This window comes from Rhea americana, unplaced genomic scaffold, assembly GCF_003343005.1.
Source record: "Rhea americana isolate MKP2758 unplaced genomic scaffold, rheAme1 scaffold_93, whole genome shotgun sequence".
In the NCBI taxonomy this organism is placed as follows: domain Eukaryota; kingdom Metazoa; phylum Chordata; class Aves; order Rheiformes; family Rheidae; genus Rhea; species Rhea americana.
In genome coordinates, this window is record NW_028187122.1 from 951,716 (window position 1) to 972,507 (window position 20,792).

At 40.2% G+C, this 20,792-nt stretch overlaps 1 protein-coding gene across 5 annotated transcripts in view; it reads right to left on the reverse strand.

The window, feature by feature from the left end:
- Nucleotides 1–2,653: 2,653 nt before the first annotated feature.
- Nucleotides 2,654–20,792, reverse strand: part of LOC146584417 (WASH complex subunit 2A-like) — a 36,205-nt gene continuing 18,066 nt past the window's right edge. For 4 of the 5 annotated variants that reach the window (XM_085324792.1, XM_085324789.1, XM_085324791.1 and 1 more), the window contains 12 exons: nt 19,801–19,964; nt 19,253–19,364; nt 18,155–18,337; nt 16,938–17,126; nt 15,460–15,588; nt 15,158–15,253; nt 12,967–13,089; nt 11,251–11,313; nt 10,317–10,529; nt 7,348–7,956; nt 6,555–6,729; nt 2,654–3,151 (listed from right to left, as the gene is read on the reverse strand). In XM_085324792.1, the coding sequence (XP_085180918.1) occupies nt 3,015–3,151; nt 6,555–6,729; nt 7,348–7,956; nt 10,317–10,529; nt 11,251–11,313; nt 12,967–13,089; nt 15,158–15,253; nt 15,460–15,588; nt 16,938–17,126; nt 18,155–18,337; nt 19,253–19,364; nt 19,801–19,964 (2,193 nt within the window). In that variant the 3' untranslated portion in view covers nt 2,654–3,014. The remainder of the gene's footprint in view (nt 3,152–6,554; nt 6,730–7,347; nt 7,957–10,316; nt 10,530–11,250; nt 11,314–12,966; nt 13,090–15,157; nt 15,254–15,459; nt 15,589–16,937; nt 17,127–18,154; nt 18,338–19,252; nt 19,365–19,800; nt 19,965–20,792) is intronic. The other variant, XM_085324793.1, reaches the window with a different exon arrangement.

Below are 20,792 nucleotides of genomic sequence, written 5' to 3' on the forward strand. Positions count from 1 at the left end.
AGCAGGGAAGGATACTAGCAAAAGCAGAAGCTACGCAGCCATGCAGGAAGAGGCAAGGGGTATATGTAACCAGAGCTACCCTTGCATCAGGTAGCCCCAGCTCAATGCAAAAATGAAACAGTAACAAAACTACCACCTCAAAGCAGAAAGATCAGTCCTCTCTCTCCCTTTGAGCTTTTTTCCTTTTTCATTTTCAGACACAAGGCTCGTTAGTGTGTATGCAAGAATGCTGCAGCTATTAAAGCAGCATAGCTTCTAAGTTAGAGCAACACCAATTCATGCTAGAGCATTCATTAAAAGCAAAAGAATAATTTCTCCCGCTTCTTATGTAGAATCTCCTTACACAACACTCAGAACAAGGGCACAGTATGAACTACCTGCTGAAACCAGGCAGCTCACAACAGGAGATACAGTGCTCTAAGACAAGTTTACTCAATATCTGATTCTACTCCTAATTAACGTTACGATTAGATTTGTTTTCAGTAGGAGTATGGGCAACAGCAATACTTTCCTAGCATGATCATGGCTGGCAGATCATTCTGATGAAATGCCAAATAAAACAAGTTTAGTTAATTAAAAGATACTAATTAAACTCACTGCTTTACTTCTCAATTCAGGTTTTAAATTTTGCAAGAATCAAGATTAGGCTAGCTGTTGGGCTTCATGCTCACTTAAAACACATAAAAACAAATTTAATGGTTTACACATGCACATAGCAAATATTGGACTTTTCTAAAATTTATGTGCTCTACTACTGGGCCTTGAGTTCTGCCCTTCCTAGAAAAAACAGACCTGGCTTATCAATAGCTAAATAATTACAGGAGAGTGTAAGAAAAGTTTGTAAAAAAAGGATCAGGTCAAAACCTCAGTAAAATACTGCTCAGATAAAAGAAAAAAATTAACAACAGAAAGTGGAGTGCCTAGACTAGGATTCACAATCTGTTAAGGGGAGCTAATGGAAAACCACACATTTAATATGGGAATTTTAACATACGCCACTTTAGAAAGATTGAGGGATGGGGAGAGAAGGAAAGATTTTGATCTATGATATAGTGCAAGTTCCTATCAAGGCCTTTTCTCTACTGAGCTTTCACATTAAAGTTTAAGAAACTCTTTTAAAGGACAGGAGCTTGCTTTCTATTACTCCAGCAGCACCTGGCTTATGACTTGCACTCTTTGCAGTGCTAATACAAATTATTAGTGTGAAGGGCTGAGAAGGAGGATGGAGAAGAGAAAGGAAAATTCACCATCTCTTTTGCCTTTCTGTCTCAAGATGTCTTTGAAGCCTTTTAAGCACAGAAGAAAAGGGGCAGTACGAGTCATGTATGAGACATAAGCAGCAGATGTAATGCCTATAAATAAAGTGCAAGAGTTCCCACAGTAGACACCCATTTGCAAAGATCTCCCACATTCTTCCCCAAACTGCTACTCTCCATTTACCCCCCCCACACACACACCCCCAACATGAATCAATGCCAGGCCCACCTAAGGTGCCAATCAATACACAATCTTCTTTACCACTCCCAACCTTTCCGTGCTTTATCCTAAATATTGCTAAATGTTTAGCCTGTAGTATTTCTCATGCCTGATAAAGTAAGGCCAGCTCCAGAAATAGGAACGACTGAAGCAGGTATCTCAGAGCAATGGCTTGAGTAGCAGCTAGAACGCTCTCAAAGAGGTTTCCTGAGCATCTGCTTTAAATTCATTTTTTAAATTCATTTGTTGTCTTGATGTAGTAGTACTAGGTGCTGTTCCGTTATACTTTTTCTGGCAGAGAAATATTAACCATTGTTGTTTTATAGACTGCATTAGTTGCCAATACAAAATATCTAATTACTTTATGACACAAGAGGAAGAACTGTCTCTGATCACAGGGCTCAGTCTTACAGTAATATTAGCACAATAGATTGACAGTTTACCCAGACACATAATAGTAGTAATTTTAATTGTTTTCCAGTCATGACACAGATGGCCCTAAGCGGTAGAGAAATGTGACTGTGTGCTCCCTCACCCCTCCCCTCCCCAACCCAACTTCTCTGTAAACAGCACATAGCCAGGGGCTAATTAAGCATGCGCCCACCCAAGTGGGACTGGTATGCAAATATATCCATCTTACCATCAATCATCTTACCCCGTAAACAGGAGGCAGCCCAGAGCCGCTTGAGCATTCCTGTGCAGAAATGAGCTGCATGGCAGAGTCTCCCCCTGAGTAGGGACGCCTCTGAAGGTTACTCCTCGAAATTGAGAGATTCAGCATGCTGTTACTCACTTACTGAGGATCTGTTGTGGGTAAGGAAACTTTGCTAAGCTGCATCTCTAATTGTGCACATAATCCTTTAGACATAAACCACTGATCAAAGTCTGTGACTAAGACTGAATCTAGCCACACCCAAACCCCTTTGAGGAGGAGTTTGGAACGCAAGAGGTCCATTTTGAACCTCACCACTCAAAGGGAGGGTCTCCTTGACAATTTCATCTGACTCTTCCCTCCATCCAGTAAATAAAGCACATCTTTCCATCGAATCTTGTTAAATCACTATCTCAAAAAAAAAGAAAATATGTATATATACACACACACACATATATATAGCTGCGTCTCTCTTACGAGTGAAGTGAATCATTCATCTGCAAAAAAGAAGCAAGAAACACAGAATCTGGTTTAAACAGATTCCATTTACTATTTAGCAATATCAATGATTCTCTTTGTAGATCTGTTCAATAAAACAAACTATACTTTGTATAATAGATTACTTCATTGCAGGTATTGCACAGGTTATATTCATCTGGGCACCATGGAAACAGAATAGCAGGAGGTTACCGTCGGAGTTTTTTTTTAAAATATATTGTTAAGTGCAATTAGACCCCGTAAAAGATACTAACCATGTAAAATGAGTAGCCTGTCATTTAAACAACCACAGACATCTCATTTCAGCTCTATTGTATTGAATAATGCAGAGTATTAGTACTGGACAGGACATAAGGAAGGCCTCCTCTCTGCAACATCCCCTCCATGGCTACTGGCCTCCAAAGGCATTCAGTGGGTCATCAAATGTGCTCAGTGCCTTGCTTTCAGATTTCACATCCACAGCTGCCTGAGAAGGTCGGCTTTTGGGAACGGGTATCTTGACTGGACTGCTAGAGAAGATATCATCTAGGAAAGAAAAAAAAAAAAAAAAAGAAAAAGGATAGCTATTAAATGGAAGCAATTACCAAACAGAACTAACACTGCATGGAGGAGCCTCCAGCACACAGCAGCAACTGCCAAGGACATTTTGTGATAAACAAATGCTTTCCTGCAGATTGCAATTTCAAATGCATTTGTAGGAAACATATGTGGGAGTTGGTAGCTGTATGTCAAATCAGGAATATTTTTTCTTCTCAGTTGAGCAAAATAAATACTTTATATTTTATTACATGTCCAAGCATTCAAAAGCATCTGATAAGTATTAAACATCCATAATGAATTCCACTTTGCAAGTTCCAGATAATATCCCTCTGACCTGGAACATCTGTACTTGAAGAACTTGAAATCTAAGAGCTGCTGAGATTGGTGTCAAAGTAAATCAGAAGAAAAGAACATGGTAAGTGCTAGAGACTACTGTTGTGACATCTGCTAGTCATAAGAAAGTCTTCAACCTACAGCACAATAAAGAGACAAGCATTAGTCACCTGAGAATAGGGCACAGCTAAGATGCAAGGAGGCAGACAGCTATGACTGACATCCTACAGAGTATTCAGAAAGTCCATTTGCCATCCTGATTCAAGATCTTCTACTGCCTTCCTCGGTGCAAACATTGCTGTTTTGAATAAACAGGACCACAAAGTGGAAAGACTTAGTTGCTTTCGAGACTTAGCTAGATTTCTCTCCCAGAGAATAACAGGTAATAGAAAACCCTCCAGTATGGATAACCTGTGCAAGCAGCAGAGCTCAGACACCTGCAGTTCTTTTTGTGGCTGATGCCACTGATATTCGTGACTGTGCTCATAGAAAAAGAATGAAGTTTCTACTGTCTGTGTACTGAACTGTTGCCATGAAACAGCCTGGAGGTGACAGTCAGAAAGGTTTGTTTAGGGCTTATGAACAGATGTATTCTGGAAGGTTTCTTAGGTACACACAACACTATCTCTTCCCATACACTAAGGTTTTTAATTAAGACTATTCAGAGATTATGCAGGGGGACTGTGAGGAGAAACAAAACCAGAAAACCCCACAATTCCCAAACTTAAGTATATGGATCATTAGTGATTTGTAAGTCCAGCATAAGTAGCATATAGCTGATCTTGAATCTCTGTTAAGAAAACGCAGGCCTCACACAGAGGAGGATAGCCGTTTAGTGGTCTAGAATATGAGAAACATTATTCTAGCCTTCAGCACATCTTCTAACTTTAGCAGAGGTCAAACAAGAGATGTTTTATCACAATGCACTTGCTTTTCTCTTCTTGCTGCCTCTTCCCCTCAACCCCTCCAATCCCAAGTAACAGGGATACACTGGATTAATTCAGGACAGCATTTCAGCATAACAGCAGTTTAGAAAGGCAGTAAAACAGAGTAATCTTCTACTGGCGTCTCTCCAAAGTAAGAGGCTATCACATGAATTAGCTTCACAGCCCATTGAGAAACACAGGGGTGCTGTCAGTTGTAGAGGTCTCACACCCATTTTATAACAAGGAGTATGGAAGAGGAAGGAGTCTTGACCACAGGAAAGAGTATTGACAACTTGCACAAGAAAGCTCTGTTTCCAGTTCCCGCCTATACACACACTGTTCCAGATAGGCAGAGATGACATCAAGATGTTTCTTGCATCATCAGCCATAAAAGTCACTGATGAAGCTAGGAGGACAAAGATAGTTCTTCTAATACTGCCACCACAGACCTGACACAAATATACTAAAGACTAGAAGGTGTGGTATGGAAAAGAAAGTAGTCTGCAGCCTTCCTCTTCCTCCTTAAAGGGCACCCAGTTACTGTTTCATGTTTACCCAGAACAGGGCTCCTAAGACAGCAATATGCAGCCTTGGTAAAGCACCACCATAATCAAAGCTATCCCTTAAGGTAGGCAAGTGCCAATCTTAACTCTGCTGCCCGCCTGGCATCCTCATCTTCAACCATCTTCTCTACACTCCTGCTAGTGTTTTGGAATCCTATACCTTGGGACATTAAGAAGCCACTTATATGTGGCTGCATCACAGAAACAGTCAATGGTGTGGAAGAACATGAAGTTGAACAGGTAAGGGTGCAGAAAGGGAAGCCATCCCTTAAAACAGTGCTGTAGGTATCAACATCAGATAGGATGCCAAACAATGAGCTCTAGCACTATAATATGTCAAAAGTGGAAGTACTAGCAAAAGGATCTATTAGAACTAATTTTCAAAAAAAAATTAGTTTTTCAAATTGTACTCTCCAGCTGTCTTTTCAACATGAGGTTCTGAATTTTTGTGCAGAAGTGTTTGGAAGGAAGCAGCTGTTCAGAAAGTTCTTTTGTTTGCCATAATCTACAGGGAAAAAAAAAATGAAGGATTAAGGCAAAATATTTCTATTTACCCAATACATATTTCAAATACCTTGTCTGCAAACGTGTAAGCCTTATTTTTCAGAGTAGCAGATTTTGAAATCTCAAAATGAACATTTTCTGGCAAGCTTTCTAACACCTTTAGAGATTTCAGACAGGTCATTTCATCAGATTGGACACATAACAGCAGCTCATGAAAAACAGTAATACATCAGATTCCATTTGTGTAGGTCAAAAAGAATAAAGCATGACCAGACTTAAAGCTAAGGGATTCCACATATTTCTTTTAGAAAAATGTTCTCTTTCTGCTTCAAGAGCTATTAACATGAGGAGCCTGAGAAGAAACAAAATACAATCAAAGATCATATGACTTCTGATACCTCCACCAATGGAGGGCAAGAAAGGAGCATTCTTTTCATTACTTCACATTACCATATGCTGCTTTCTTGACTGAAAGAACTGGTAGTCTCCTCTCTAAATTATATTGTTCAAGAAGAGATTTGTCACTAATGTCCAGATACGGAGCCAGTTGTTGCTCTCCAGTATAGTATTTGCAAGTTGTGGATATACACAGATGTAAACAAAATCTTATGGGAGTCCATGATAGTGAATGTAATAGTGAAGGTGGGGAGGCGAAGGGAAAAGAGGTGCTAGTTTATTCACATGAGTGATTTATCCAAAAATAAGATATAAGAAACAGCACTGAAATTGGAATGGACAGTATATTTTTTAGGGCCATGACAACAAGAGATTAGTCTCCTTCTCAAGGCAGAAGGAATATTCATCTTCTAATTCCCTAAGGTGAGAAAACTACTACAGGAATTATCCTACTCCTCCTCTTAAGACAATTTTATACACACTTTTATAAAGCATTTTAATGCTTTACTAGTTCTACCATTCTAGGAAGTCCTCTAAGATTAAAAACTGAAAATGGCCAGAGACTTCAGAGCAGTTCAAGTATTAAAAGAAAGCAAAGGGCTCTACAACATCTCCGATTAATTATGGCAGTATTATAAAGTTTGTACCAAGATATTAAACACTTACCCATATCATCATCAAATATGGACTTTTGTTCCACCTTTTTCTTGGTCTTCTTTTCTTTCGGTTTTGTGGTGAGATCAGCAAATATATCAACGTTATCATCAAACAGGTTAGTCTCTGGCATTTTTTCTTTTGCTTTGTTTGTTGGTTTAACTGCCTCAGTAGCAAATATATCATCCTTAGAACAAAGCATAAGGAGATCATCAGTACATAACATGCTCCAACAGAACAGTCAAGTTCAGCTAGAGGCAGCACCTAAGATGTTTAGAAGATTTGATAGCCTGGGTATCACAAACCTGTAAGGTCAAGTCCTTCTCCCCATGGTAGGCCCAGCAGACATGCCTTACTGTGAGACTGTGCACAGACTGAATACAGCACACAGAGGCTTGTACCAACTCCCCAGTCTGCCAACTTTATTCCTGTTTTAAAAGAGCTATTTCTGCTGCTATGCATTAAACAGTTAGGTAATAAGAGAACAAAGTACTTTACTAGTGTGAAAAAGGTCTTACATACAGTGTCATGGCACATCCACCAACATATCTGTTCTATATTTACACCCTACTTTTAACCCCACTTTTGCTATTAAAGGGGTGAACATTCAAGGAAAGGATTTCTATTGCCCAGTAGCAGCAAATATCTAGTATTTTACCTTCAAGGCCTATCCTATACCCCATCCTACTCAGCAGTCTCCATTCAACCCGTGTCTAAGCAGAAAGTCCTGCTAAGATCCTGAGTATCAAAAGGTCAAGGTGCCGGGCTTTGCCCCTAACTTCTTCTAGCAAGTCTCAATCGTTACCTCAAAGATATCTTGCACTGTAGGGTCAGCACCTTGCTGGACAGCAGGTTTCAGCTCCTCCTTTCCAGTTTTATGACAGGTAAAGAGAGAATCTTCCTCCTCCTCCAAAAAGGGAATAGGGCCATTTTTCTTCAAAGATTTGTGCTGTACAGACTGGAAGAGATCATCACTGTCCTGATCATCCAGAACAGACAGAACAGACTTTTTCTCCTTATCCTTAATATCTTTTTTAGTCAAACTCTCTGCCATTCCCTCCCTTGTCTTTGATCGTGCAGCTGCTCTGGATGGTGAGCTGCTTGCAAAAAGGTCTTCTGATTCAAACAGATCATCTTGGTAGGTGGATTCTGAAGAAAGGAGTTTGTCTGTCCCAACAGAGAGAATGTTACCATGAGGTGGTAGCGACAAGCCAGAGAGAAAGCCATTTTCCTTGGACATTTGTTCAGTAGCAAGGGGCTCCTTTACAGTCACTACTGCTGACCTCTGTTTTGGTAGTGAGGACTGCAGTTCCTTAGCACTGACCACCTCCTCAGTCTCACTGGACTCTTGGGCAGCTAGACGACGGGCTGCTCTGCTAGGAGGTCTCCGTTTTCCTGTAACCTTGATCCTGGTCTGCAAGCATGCAGTGAAAGCAGAACACAGTTATGTGCAAGAAAAAAAAAAAAAACACACTTTGCAGAAGACAGGTTAAGATTCATGTTGTGTTCTCCTGTAACGCTTCATCTGCCTTCACATCACTACAAGTTAACATGCATTATCCATTTCATACTAGCACACATTTGAAATTGGATTAACTCCAAGATCTGCTCATATCTTTGGGTTTAAGTAATTTGAACAGCTACATGTACATTTAAACAAGCTCAGCTGGGAATGCCAAGCAAGTAAAGCCGAGCAGACACTGATGTAGCTTCAAAATACGCAGCAGGCTCCAAGCATCATCCCAGCATCCCAGCATCAGCTCAGCATCATCCCTTTCCCCTCATTTTTCAGAAAGGGGAAAGATGAGACAAATGTAAGCCTCACTTTTGCAGCTTTCTGTTTGCTACTTTCTGGGCGTAATTGTGGTGCAAAAGCTACAGCTAACTATTACAGAGTCACAACACAGGTCAGCAAGACACTAGACCCTCAGCTTTAGGTAACATCTCAGTCTGACAACATGCTATTCTAGGGGCTTCTGCTCCTGCAGTGCACATTCTGTCCAGATCATGACTAATAAAATTTTCCACTTAATTTTGTGTGTAGCCAGCTGTAGTTTGTTCCTGTGCTGATTTTAGAGCAGCCCCCCTGTAAGTTTTCATTATAGCCCCTACCATATCCTACACGGGCAGGAGTATTCAGAGAGGCAGGAAACAGAACAGTACAATCCTCTTTCCCCTTTTACTAATTGCCACTTTGGAATTAAAGGACAAGCTAGACGGACAACTTAGCTTAGAGGAGCCATGTTCTTTTGTCACAATCATTTTAGCAGCACAGCAAGGGGGGGGGAGTCCCTGTTGCTCCTTCTCTGGAGATATTCAAAGCCCACCTGGATGCAACCCTCTCTAACATGCTCTAGGTGATGCTGCTTGAGCAGGGGGGTTGGACTAGATGATCTCCAGAGGTCCCTTCCAACCTTACCTATTCTACGATTCTATGATCTGCCTTCAGGATGCGGGACTGTATAAGCAAGGCATGTCATAAAGCCAGAAAATGAGGATGGAGGGGAGATATACTTGGAAGCCCAGTCCCTTGATCCATGTACTGTGCTTTGAAAGCAGAGATAGAATGCTGGGTACATTGCTTTAATCCAGTCTTCGGGAAAAAAAAAAAAAGTGTGTTTGGCTGCATACATTTACAACTTAAACTCGGAACTGAAAGATTCAAGAAGCAACAACATGCCAAAATTAGAATGTGTAGTCTGAGCCACAAAAAACATTCATTGTATAGTTTCTACAGTGTTTCATCCCAGCAAACCTGCAGCATTGCTGTACTAAAATAAAAATTCAAGATTAACTAGATGCTGCTGTAGCTCTATTCTTTTGCAAACCTATCTATTTAAAAGTACCACAATAGAGGATTTTATCTGTTGTGCCAAACACGCTGCTATTGGAAATAAAGATTCCTACATGGTAATGCATTCATCTGATGTAGAAGCTCCAAACTCATTTGGCACTAAGGGGTCAAGTCATCCATTATGGTGACAGTTGCTATATCTTCAGGTTATCTCTGCTTCTCCTGTAGTAATGAACAGCCCCAGCAGCATTAAGGGAAGAAAGGAGCAATGTTAAGGCCCTCAATTATCTTGTTCAAATCACTATTCTCAGAAAGCCCAAGAGATTTATAGAATTGTAAAACCCAGACAAAGTCTTAACTACATGGTTCAATCATTTTTAAAGAACTATTAAATCCTGAAGTAGAATGTCTTTTGCAGTCAATAAAATAAAAAGTATGAATGGAAAAACCAAGTGAGCCAGGAGGTGGAGATCTGTCACATCAAAAGCAGTGACTAATTTTTCTTGAAAAAACCCAACTTGTTGCTTGAAAAAGGATTCAGAGTGACAATTTAGGACAGCATGACACTTCTACCCACAGAAGTACAGCTCAGCCTATAGCAGTGATGTGTTCTTGATATCTTGTCACAGAAGCTATCTATTTATGTTTTAGGCTAGCATCACATGAACTAGACTGGGATGGAACAGAACACACTATTATGCTAAATACAGTGGTTTTCACTATAGCTTGAAGGTATTTTAGGTGACGTACATGTTCTTTAAAACGTTAATCAAACAAAGCATGTGCATAAGCCCTTTACAGAGCTAAGAATATAATGAACTTTACTTTCTCTTTCATGGTTGGGGAGGGGAAGGATTGAACTTCCACATCTAGATTTAGATTCAGATGGACCACAGAGAAGAACTTGTATACCAAAACACAAGCTTTTTTTTAAGAGTACAGAGAGATTGTGTTTTTAATATCCTTTTGTATCCTGCTACCTTATTGGCACTGTGTAAGGTATCTGCTTGCATGGGCTGATCAAAGCTCACACCAAGTTCTTCATTGTTTCCTGCAGCACAGGAGGCTTCACTGTTCTGTACGTCGCTGGGCTCATGCAGTGGAGTCTCCAAAACTGGCAAGGGAGGCTTTACACTGGAGACCTTAGGCATTGCACCAGGAAACAAGGTTGCAGGGTTAATAGCTAAGTTAGCCTACAAAACAGAAAGAAAACACATACACAAAAATATGTTAATGCTGCCTAAGAGAAGCATGGCCCAAAGAAGCAGCAAGAGCTAGTGCATTTAGGCATTCAAGTTCTACTCCTAAAAGTGCCTGGCCTCTCTCATGTCTACTCACTTCTGTTTCCCATGTCCTCTGTCTCACTAAACCTGTGGAGAGCTCAGCATGATTATTCTATGTGAGAGCTCTAAGAATAGGTGTTTGGTCTGACATACTGTGGCTATGCTATGTAGCTCAGCATCCTGTCCAAGGACAAGAACAGTTCCAGCGTCAGAATGGTATTGTAATATAGGCAGTTATTAGCCTTTTCATGGCAGAAAAGGATAAAACAAACCCCACCAGCACCACCCCTGCCCCCAAGAGTCTTTAGGCATATTTAGAATATGTTAAGAATAGCAGGTCAAAGAGTAGCCCACCCTCTGCCCCTCCCCCACCCCCAAAAAAAAGGAAAGAAAAGAAAGAGTTAAATAGTGCAGAGTCAGGTCTGAAGGGGGCACAGCAGAGGGAATATAACATTGAACATGCAATACAGAAAAAGTAACAATGGACAATAAGTCATCTGAAAAAAAAAATCACAAGAGCAAGGTAAGGAAGTAAAAAGATTGTTTCACAGAGAGCCATCAGTGAGGCAAGGAAGTTTTTTTTTTTTTTTTTTTTTTTTAAAAAAAGTCAAAATGCCAGTAAAGTGATTACTTGTAGCTTTCCAATCCGAGATGAGGGCTCTTTGGTTTTAATGGGAACAGGACCTGTAAATTTCTGCACAAAATTACACTGGATTAAACATCAGCTAAACAAGTTGATACCAGCATCTTCAACTAGACCACAGTTTGCATTTTAATATATCTATAGAAAGAAAACAGCTCACTGCTCATCATTTTCTTCTGAAGATACCTTGCTGTTAACACATATTCAACTATCAGAGCTATAGTCACTCAATATTGAGCTTCTCAGTTTCCCCATTAAACCTTTCTTTGCAGGCACTGGTCCCATCTTTGTTATGGCTTTTTCAGTCCTCATTCCTTCTACCTAGTACTGTGCATTGCCATAACAACTCTACAACTTCCACCTTTTCCAGGTATCATACAGCACTTTCCTCTAGTGGAATCAAATAGTGACAATCACACTCTGTTTTATTCCCTCCTAAAGTCCTCTGAGGCCATGTTGCCAGTTCATGTTATAACTGACATTTCTCTTTGTAACTGCCTGTAATAGGGTCACAGACTTCAAGGAAACCAAGGAAACAGGGCTACAAAGGTGTATCTCTCAGCCTGCAAGAGAAATACAGCTTTTGAGACAGGAGAGCTCCCCTATAGGAAGCAGGCCATCAATAACAGAAGTTAGACCAGACTAAATGAGGAAGAGCAGCTGTGTGGCCTGAAGACTTGGATCAATTCTAGGACTAGAGGATGAGCCAAACCAGCCAAGGTGTTCTTCAAGGGCTTGCTCTCCACATGTACATAATTTATTATGGCTCTGAGCAGGGCTGTATTGCCGTGGGTATGAGTAACTACTCAGAGCTCCATCAGCCAGGTTGAAGCATCTAGATATTTTGAAAGGTTCAGACACTGTTTTGGAGGGCTTTGACAGCATGACAGGGGAACGCCACCATCTGAGAAGAGGGATCATTCTCCAGTTACATGCTTGGGGGTTTCAGCTGAACCTCAGACAAGCTCTTATACCAGACTGTCAGCAGTAAAGAAAAAGGAAAGACTAGTGTGGTTCTCTACATTGAGGAGTACAGCGCTTCAAGTGAAAACGCTCTCATTCCTAGCTCTACAGACTAATCCTCTGTTCCTCAGCCTAGGGAAAAACAAGCCTCCCTGCCCCCCAAAACACACTCACACAACAAAAAACCAAGCAAATAGCTCTGATGAGGCACAAGCTGGAATTCACATCCAGGCTGCCTTTCCCAGAGATGTGTGGTTCAATAAGATTAAGATCAGGAGTAGGAGTCTTGTTTGCTCATAATAGAGCCTCCAAGGTAAGATTTTCAATAACCACAGATTTATGCTATGTGCCCTTCTGAGAAAGCATACTTGTCATTTGAAGTTCACATTCACTCGAACAGATACTGGTGCTTCAGAGAAGAACAAGCAAGGGGTCACACCTCATTTTCCATCACACTGAACCCAACCCCTAATTCTTCATTGCTTTGTACTTTGCACTCTTGTTTTATTCACTGCCCACTCACTCACACACTATCTCAACAGCATTTAAACCTCTTGTTGATAACAGTGCACAAGCTGATAAGCAGAGACAAGTTTGGCCACATGTTGCTGAATTTCTACAGCTTGAAACCAGTAAGGCCAGACATTAGTTTTTTTATCTTTTCAGGAGACATATTCAAACAAAACAAAGCATACCACTTTTCTGTGCATGTTGTTCAAGGCACAAGATTTAGGTACTTACCTCTGTGGTTTCCACCTTTGGAGCTTCATCTTGTTTGGCACTTGAAGCATTTTCCAGAAGGTTACTGCTTTCCAAGAAAAGGCCAGTACTAGCCTTAACAACTGTTTTCTTCTCTGGTATTTTCTGAAAACATTAAGACCAGAAGTCAAGACAAATAGAGAAAAAGTATGGTCTGTAGGACAAATAAAACCAAATAAAGTTTTTCATAATCTCCCTTTCACATGATACTAGCACCATCTTTTGGTTTTGCAATGCAGAGTCACTGTGTATTGACTTTGTAATGACAAGGGGCTGTCCTTTCCTCTCCTTTTAGCCTACTCCAGCCTTTTTTGTCTATAGTAATTATACATAAAATGAGTTTGGATAAACTTCCAAATGCACACACATTTCTCATACACAGGGCAACAGGAAAAAAAAAAAGCACAAAGCTAGCTAAGGAAAGATACTTCTTCATTTTCAAGCAAGCAGGCTCCATATACAACTGCCAAACCCTCATTACTTAAAACCACTTCTTACACAGTCCTCAGAGAAGGAACTTTCAGGAACTACTGTCAGTTTTCTAGCCCAGTGTCCAATTAGAGATTAAAAAAAATAGATTAAAGGAAGAGTTAGCTTCAATTTAGTTAAATACTAAATATATTTAGAGTAGCGGTTTAGAACACACGTTAAAACTTCAGCCATCTGCAGTGCATACTGGCTCATTATTGTAGCTGCTCACCCTCTAAAAACAATCCAGGTAACAACTAGTTATCAGGAACATTCCAATACCACATTATTGCCTTAAACTAAACCAATTTAAGGCCAAAACTCATAAAACTTAAGTCTGGCATGTATGAATGCTCAGGCAGATATGAATGACAGGCAAGTCGTAACAGCAAATGAAACCTCAGTTCAAGTAGGCAATAACTGGACTCTGAGCCTGGACGAGTATAAACACTATGAAAGATGGAAAGTCTTACAATGGATATTTAAATTTCTTCTGTAGAGGGGCTGAACCTAAAAATTAGGGTTCACACAGAGATTATTGCATTATTTTATTATGATGATTAGCCAAAAGAATTAAAGTACAAAGGAAAGTGAGCTACACATAGTGTGTAGGGAGTCAACTTGACTTTTTTAGACTTACGTTGCCAGGTAATTACAAGTGCTGTTCCCAAGAGCAACATTTTACCACTGTGCTAATGACCTGGGGCTTTTGCTCTGGATACACAATCAGAATTTCTTGCACAATCATTAAGCCTTTTGAGGGAAGAAAACAAAAAATACAAACACACTAACTCACTCCCTGTCTTTTTGCACTAGAAGAGGTTGTTTTGAAGAAACAGATGTCTCACCTTGTTATCTTTATAAACTTGACAGAACTGTCTATTTGGCTCTAAACTTTGTTATGAAAAATAAAAAAATCTAAACCCACTCTAAGAGACTTCTCAGTGATATGGAAGTACGTGAATCACATGAGTTTTTGCTGCAAGGATAGCTATACCTTGAAGTAGCTGGTCACATGGAAAAGAGATGGAGTGGAGGAAACCGTTAACCTCTCAGAAGGGAAGACAGTAACTGTACAGTTAGGCTACTACAGCCAGAATTAGGTTCATTTGAACTACTATAGAAGAGGTTCAAGCTACTTCATATTGCAATGGACAAAGAGGGCCATGTGATCACCTAATGCCTCAATGAAGGGACTGTAACTTTTAACAATCCTTTAACCTGGTTGCTAGCCATTAGCTATCAGTAACTTGGCAAGGCAGAGTGCAGTTTTTTTACTGCTATCCTTCCCACACTGCACATGAAGCCTAAAGAATCTTATCACCTTCTGGAACAGAGTAAGCTGAAGTTTTCCCATCTCCAAGAAATCATCTATAAAACCAGACAAACCCTGAACAATACAAATACAATTCTACCACTCTGATTTCTGCCCAGGTGCAGTCTCTTACATCTAAGCCAGTCCCAGCAACAGATACAGAGGAAAGGAACCCAATTCTCCCACTCCATCTTCAGTAAGTCTACTGCATCTGTTTGCTCCCTGTGTCTTCAGGGTCACAACAGCCATTTCTATTCATTCTCTTAAAAAGACAATATTTGTTAATCATGTCACTTCATTTCTTGCAGGAATACATATGGAAAAAATCCTTTCTACACATTTTTTTCCAAGGTCTTTTACAGAAGCCATTTACAGTAGAGGAGCAGATACCGGAGGCTTTGTTTTAGCAGTACTGAAGAGATCATCCTCATCATCATCCCCAAAAAGCCCTCCTCCAGACGATGGCTTCATGATACGGTTTGCAGACTGAAGAGAAAGGAAAAAAAAAAGTCACAGATCAAAAGCACATCTCCTGCTGCCCACAAAATCTAAACTGACTCTGGCACTTGGCCCTCCCCAGAGATCAGTGACCACTAAGCGGTGTCCAAAGGAGGAATACTGTAAGCTTCACAGGCTGCACACTTCCAAACCTGTTGTTTGAAAACAGTCTTTGAGGAAAGTTTTAAACTCACCATGGTTTTCTTGGGGCTCGCAAAGAGGTCAACATCCGGATCATTATCCTTTTGAAGCTTGTGACTGAAGAGAAGCTCTTCGTCTTGAAAGACTCCAGTGCTTTTGGGACGCATACCTTTCTCAGAAGGCTTAAAGGAGAGGAGACAGATTCACACAGTGAGAAAACCCACCTTAAGGAGGCATCTAGTTCACAGGCTTATTTAGCTAGTGATAAGGCAGACCTGCAATTCACTTAAGGCTACACTACAGCCCCAGTAACATAAATACAACTTTAACCATCAGATTTATTTTTTAGTTTGACTGAATTTGCAAAATATACCATAAGTACTTGTATTACAATCTTCTCATCAAAAAGAACCATTAAGCAAAATGTAAGTCTTAACTAGAGCTCTCTGCTGACCTGAGAAACTGTCTACAATTTATCATTTATGCCTCTAGGGATGCAGGGAGAAAGGTTTTCAGCGACTCCACAGCTGTTATATGCTGAATGCTTTCCAGAAAGGCTTTGAAAGGACTTGGGTTTTCCTAAGTTCCTAGGACAGATGTGGCTTTTTGCAACCATCTTGCAATGTGCCCCAAAACCACACCATACATTCACAACAGATAAATGAATGTTCAGGCTAACAATCTGTTTTATCTCAGAAGTAACTAGAAACATTTTTTTCTCCATTAAGAGCTGTTTTATTCAGCTCCAGAGATTTCAAAATGGAATATGTAGAGTCTTTATGGCTGACAATTTGCATTATTTTATACAGTAACAATATGGTGACAGAACCTTATGGTATACCGTAGCATATAGTATGTGCTTTTGGACACGACTTCAAGTTTACTTGAACAAATTTTTGTGCATCTGCATTTGAATAGGAAAGCTGCCATGGTTCCAAGCATATTGCAGCTGATGATTCAAAGCCCACCTCTTAATGACATATGCTAGTTCAGGAAAGCCAGAATATGGCAACTGAAGAAAAAAAAAGGAGCATACATTCTTGAAAATAGCATTAAGCACAAAATTTAAGATACATCTAGCTGAAGCCAAGTCTGCTGGCATATATCCACCAAGCAGACTGTACCAATGTAAAAAAAAAAAAAAAAAAAGATTATGCTTTATTCCTTCTCTCTTCAAACTCCATCTCCTTCTATTTTCTAGTTCCTCTGACCTTGAAAGGTAACTAGGGAACGAGTTCTGTACATCAGATATCAAGCAGCTACACTAAACACCAGTGCAGATTTTTTTTTCATACCAGTACACATTAAAATGCTTTAGACTTTGTGGGAAATGTTTATAGACAAAGGGTTTCACACTCACAGGGAAGGGCAGGCACAGTTTCTCACCCATACAGTCTGGAAGTTTAGAAATAACGAAAGACTACTCTGCATGGCCTGAAGACAAAGGAGGGAAAAGAAAACCAAGAGCTCTCCTAGAAGAGAGCAGGTAGAAATACTATTTCCTAGTGTCCCAGAACTTCCCTAGACTCACCACACCAATTTCTTTCTGTGCATTTTTAATGCCATCCTCATCTTCCACTCTTTCTTCTTCCTCTTCCTCAAACAAACTTAAAACTTTTTTAGCCTGGGTCTTGACATCCTTCTCCAGAGCTGGTGGTGACGTGACAAACGGATCTGAATTACTGACTTGTTCTAAGGATGCTGCTGCAAAAGGCTCCAACTATAGTTGGAGAAAAAAACAACAACATAAGACCCCCACAACATTACACATAGGCCAAAATTTAACTTAAAGTTGCCCTAAAATGCTAATTTTCCTTAGTTAAATGCTAGCATTGGTCAGAGTTCTGTAACCTAGTACCACAACAGACAAATTGAATTAATTTTTCCTATGCAGACAGAATAGTAACATGCAGATAATCAAGAGACACTACAATAGACAAAGGAACACACTTCATCGCTTTCATGAAAATACAGGTTTCCTCTTGCATCCTACACAATAGTGCTATTGATAAGCAGTTTGCTACATAAGCATTCCTCCTCATTTATATACTAGGTTGCATCTGCTGCACAAGGCTGCATTCAGCAGCTTTGCTGTTATTTCTGACATATCTAATCCATGCAATTTGAGATTCTTCAGAGTGGCAGCACTATCTGAACCCTAGAGGTGCTCAGGAAAGCATAAAACATGATAACAGTACCTTGGAAATTCACTAAGTGGTAATTCCCCAACAAGCACTCAGAAGCATGCCCAAGAATAAATTCTGCTGAAGCTTTTTCAATAACACACAAGTTTCCTTTTGTAAGCACTACTGCCCAGAAGAAATTCACAACTGAGAGCCACAGTTCCACAGCTTTTACATTCATTTACATTTATCAAATGGTATGGTCAAACAATAAAGCTACTGAGCCTGAGGCAAAGCCTACACATTAGTACAGGCTGTTGGATTTTTCAAAAGAAAGATCTGTGCATGTGAATAAAAGTTACCCCACTCAGTCTGAAAAAAACAAAAACAAAACAACCCTCCCAACTCCTCTCTATGCTAATTCTGACACAAGTTTAAAATATTTATTCAATTTGCTGGCTGGTTACCAACAAGTGATTTTGCAACAGGGAGACCAAGTCTTCCCTCCTTAGCACTTAGCAATAGGAGACGCAGTCCAGAAAAATAATTCTGCCCCAAAGCAGTAAACTGATCTTTAAATCGAATCTTTGCCAAGCTTCTGGTTAATGTAAGAAAAATCCCTCACTTTTTCCTTTGTCTGCTGCCCTGCAACATCTGCTCCTCCAGACACAGGAACTGCTCCAGGCTCATCTAAACACCACAGTGTATCTTCTATATGTTTAGGCTTTTTTGTGTCCGGCACATTTTCCTTTTCCTCCTTTCCTTCTTCATTAAACAAAGGTGGTGTTTGTGCTGGTTTTACTTTCTCCTGCAAAATTGAGAATGATGTTGACACAAAATTGACGCGCATACAAGTAGTATACAGTCCTGTGGAGCAACAGGTTTGCAGCTTGCCATCTGCAGAAGTCTAGGACACTGTCAACAAGCTTTCTCTCTCCTACTTAATTCCCATGAGACATTCCAATTTGTGAGTTTTGATTTTTAGTACTGTAAGTCTGGTTGAAGAGTACCAGAAATCATTTTCAGGCTTAAGAGTGCATGTTCTGGAAATCTTGGCCAGCTTACTGCACTGTTTCCTGTGACTGCCAGTAGCCAGACTGCAGCTTGAGCAGTTCTTTTTCTGTTCCCAAGCCCACACTTGATCCAATCTGAAAAGGGCAAGAGAAATGTTTATGGGCTATAACAATTGTTTTCCTGGTAAGTAGAAAGCTGGGTGGGGGCATGGGGGGGAAACTAGAGAGAGGCGGTCCCATCACAGATACAGCTGTATTAAGTTTAGCATTCCTCCTATTCCAGAGCACCAGTAGACAGGCAGTACACTATGAGCTGAGCTTGTAAGAGACAGAATAGCATAGGCACCCTCAAAAGGCCAGTAAAAAGCCTGTAGACATATTTGAATGGTCAGCTAGAATGCTGACAAAAAAAAGGTAAAGTCTGTCCTTTTAGTGGCAGAGTTCTCAGAACATTCTCAGCAAAGACTTTTAGCATAAGCTGAACAAATCTGGTGGTTGCAGATGAAACAGACTTCAAAATCTCCATTAGGCTACGGCTACTGAGAAGTTTTACATGCATGAGTTCAGTCTGCCTTGATCCCATTCCAAGTTTGCTAGAACTACCATTGTCTAAAACACATTGGGCCTACACTCTGTACCTGACAAGGAAGACACACTATGAAAAAACTGATTAATGTTTAACATCAGATTTAAAAGAAAGGGGAAAGTACCACTGCAGTCTTAGCAGCTGAAGGAAATAGTGTTGATTGGGAGCTGAAGAGTGATTCTCCATTAATAGCATCATCTTCAAACAGCAGTGATACCTTCTGTGGCTTTCTTTGGCTGCAGTGAGGGAGAGGAGAAAAGTTAAGGATCAGTGCAAAAGTTTCAGGAGCTATTTACTGCATCCATTTAAGAATAATAAAACTTAGGGCTATCATTTGCAAGGACAGGCCCTAGGTAAGAGACTCCTCACTTCTCAGCAATCCTACCACTCTCCCAACTTCCTCTGCAGAAATGGAGAGGAAAAGGGGTCAAGCAGGATTCCTTCTTGAAGGCAGTGAAATGAGGAGCCAGTTTGACAGTGGTGAGGAAAAAAGCCACCACACAAATACAAGCGAAGTGAAAGAGCCCAGTCCAGCCTGTTCCCACTCATGCATCTCTATTTCCTTCTCAGCATCAGTTACAAAGGAGAAGACTCGAAATGTGTCTGGCTCTGAAGTTCTGAGGGCAATGCTGGGCTGTTCTGAAAAACTTGTTCCCCATCAGGTGTTTTCACCTCTCTTTAGTGATTGCAAATAAATCCTCATCATCATCTTCCTCAAAAAGGCTCGTCTTCTTCACAGCTTTAGCCTGACTGATGGCACTAGCTGGTTTTGCAGGATCCTCTTTTTGGTCATTATCAGAAGGAAGCTTAGCTGGCTTGGAGACATTCCAGTGGTCCTTGAAAAAAAGAAACTCTTAAGTTTCTTTCATTTTGGTCAAAGGCACTCTCACATTATCTCCAGAAGCAAATAATAATAATAAATAATAATGTTTCAGCACATTGGCAGTCCCTGCATCCCTTCACTGGTTTCATTTCCTGCCTTTCTATTAGCAACTCTGATCTAACATTGCTCGAACTTTACAGACAGCCTGGCCTCTTTCTGGCATATGATATTTGTACCACAAAACAGGGTACACACATTTTCCTAATATAGCTGTTCTCCAGAATTGAGGTCAGAATTGCAGGAGTAAGATCACAGCTGGTCTGTGCAATTTAAATAATTAGGAAGCGTGATATACAGGGAAACATAACACATGCCATTACTAGTGGGTTTGAAACTGCATTTCTTAGTTTTATCAACATTTACCAATACTTTTTTCTTTGCAGCTAGCATTTAATCAAGCCTACCTACTGAAAGGAGGAGGAAAAAAGAAAAAAAGAAAAAAAAAAGACCCCCACTACATTAGGAAGAAATTTGTTTCTGAAAGTTTTCTAGCTGACATATTTTCTTATTTCCAGTAGTTCAGCTGGCCTGCCTCTTTCCTCATCTCTCTTCTTTCTGAAAGGGACTGGTTTGGGCTTGCTTTATTTTACATGAAAATAGAAATTAATGCCTTGCCTCAGCTAACAACACTACTAGTTGGTGAAAAAGCAGTCACAAAACAGATACTGAAATGAAGTCTAAGCAAAAGAGCAATTTTTTGTTGAAAGTTCTAGATCCTATTGACGTGACTTAACTCAAAGACTTTCCAGTCAAGTTTAATTACTCAGTGCCTTTGGCTTTT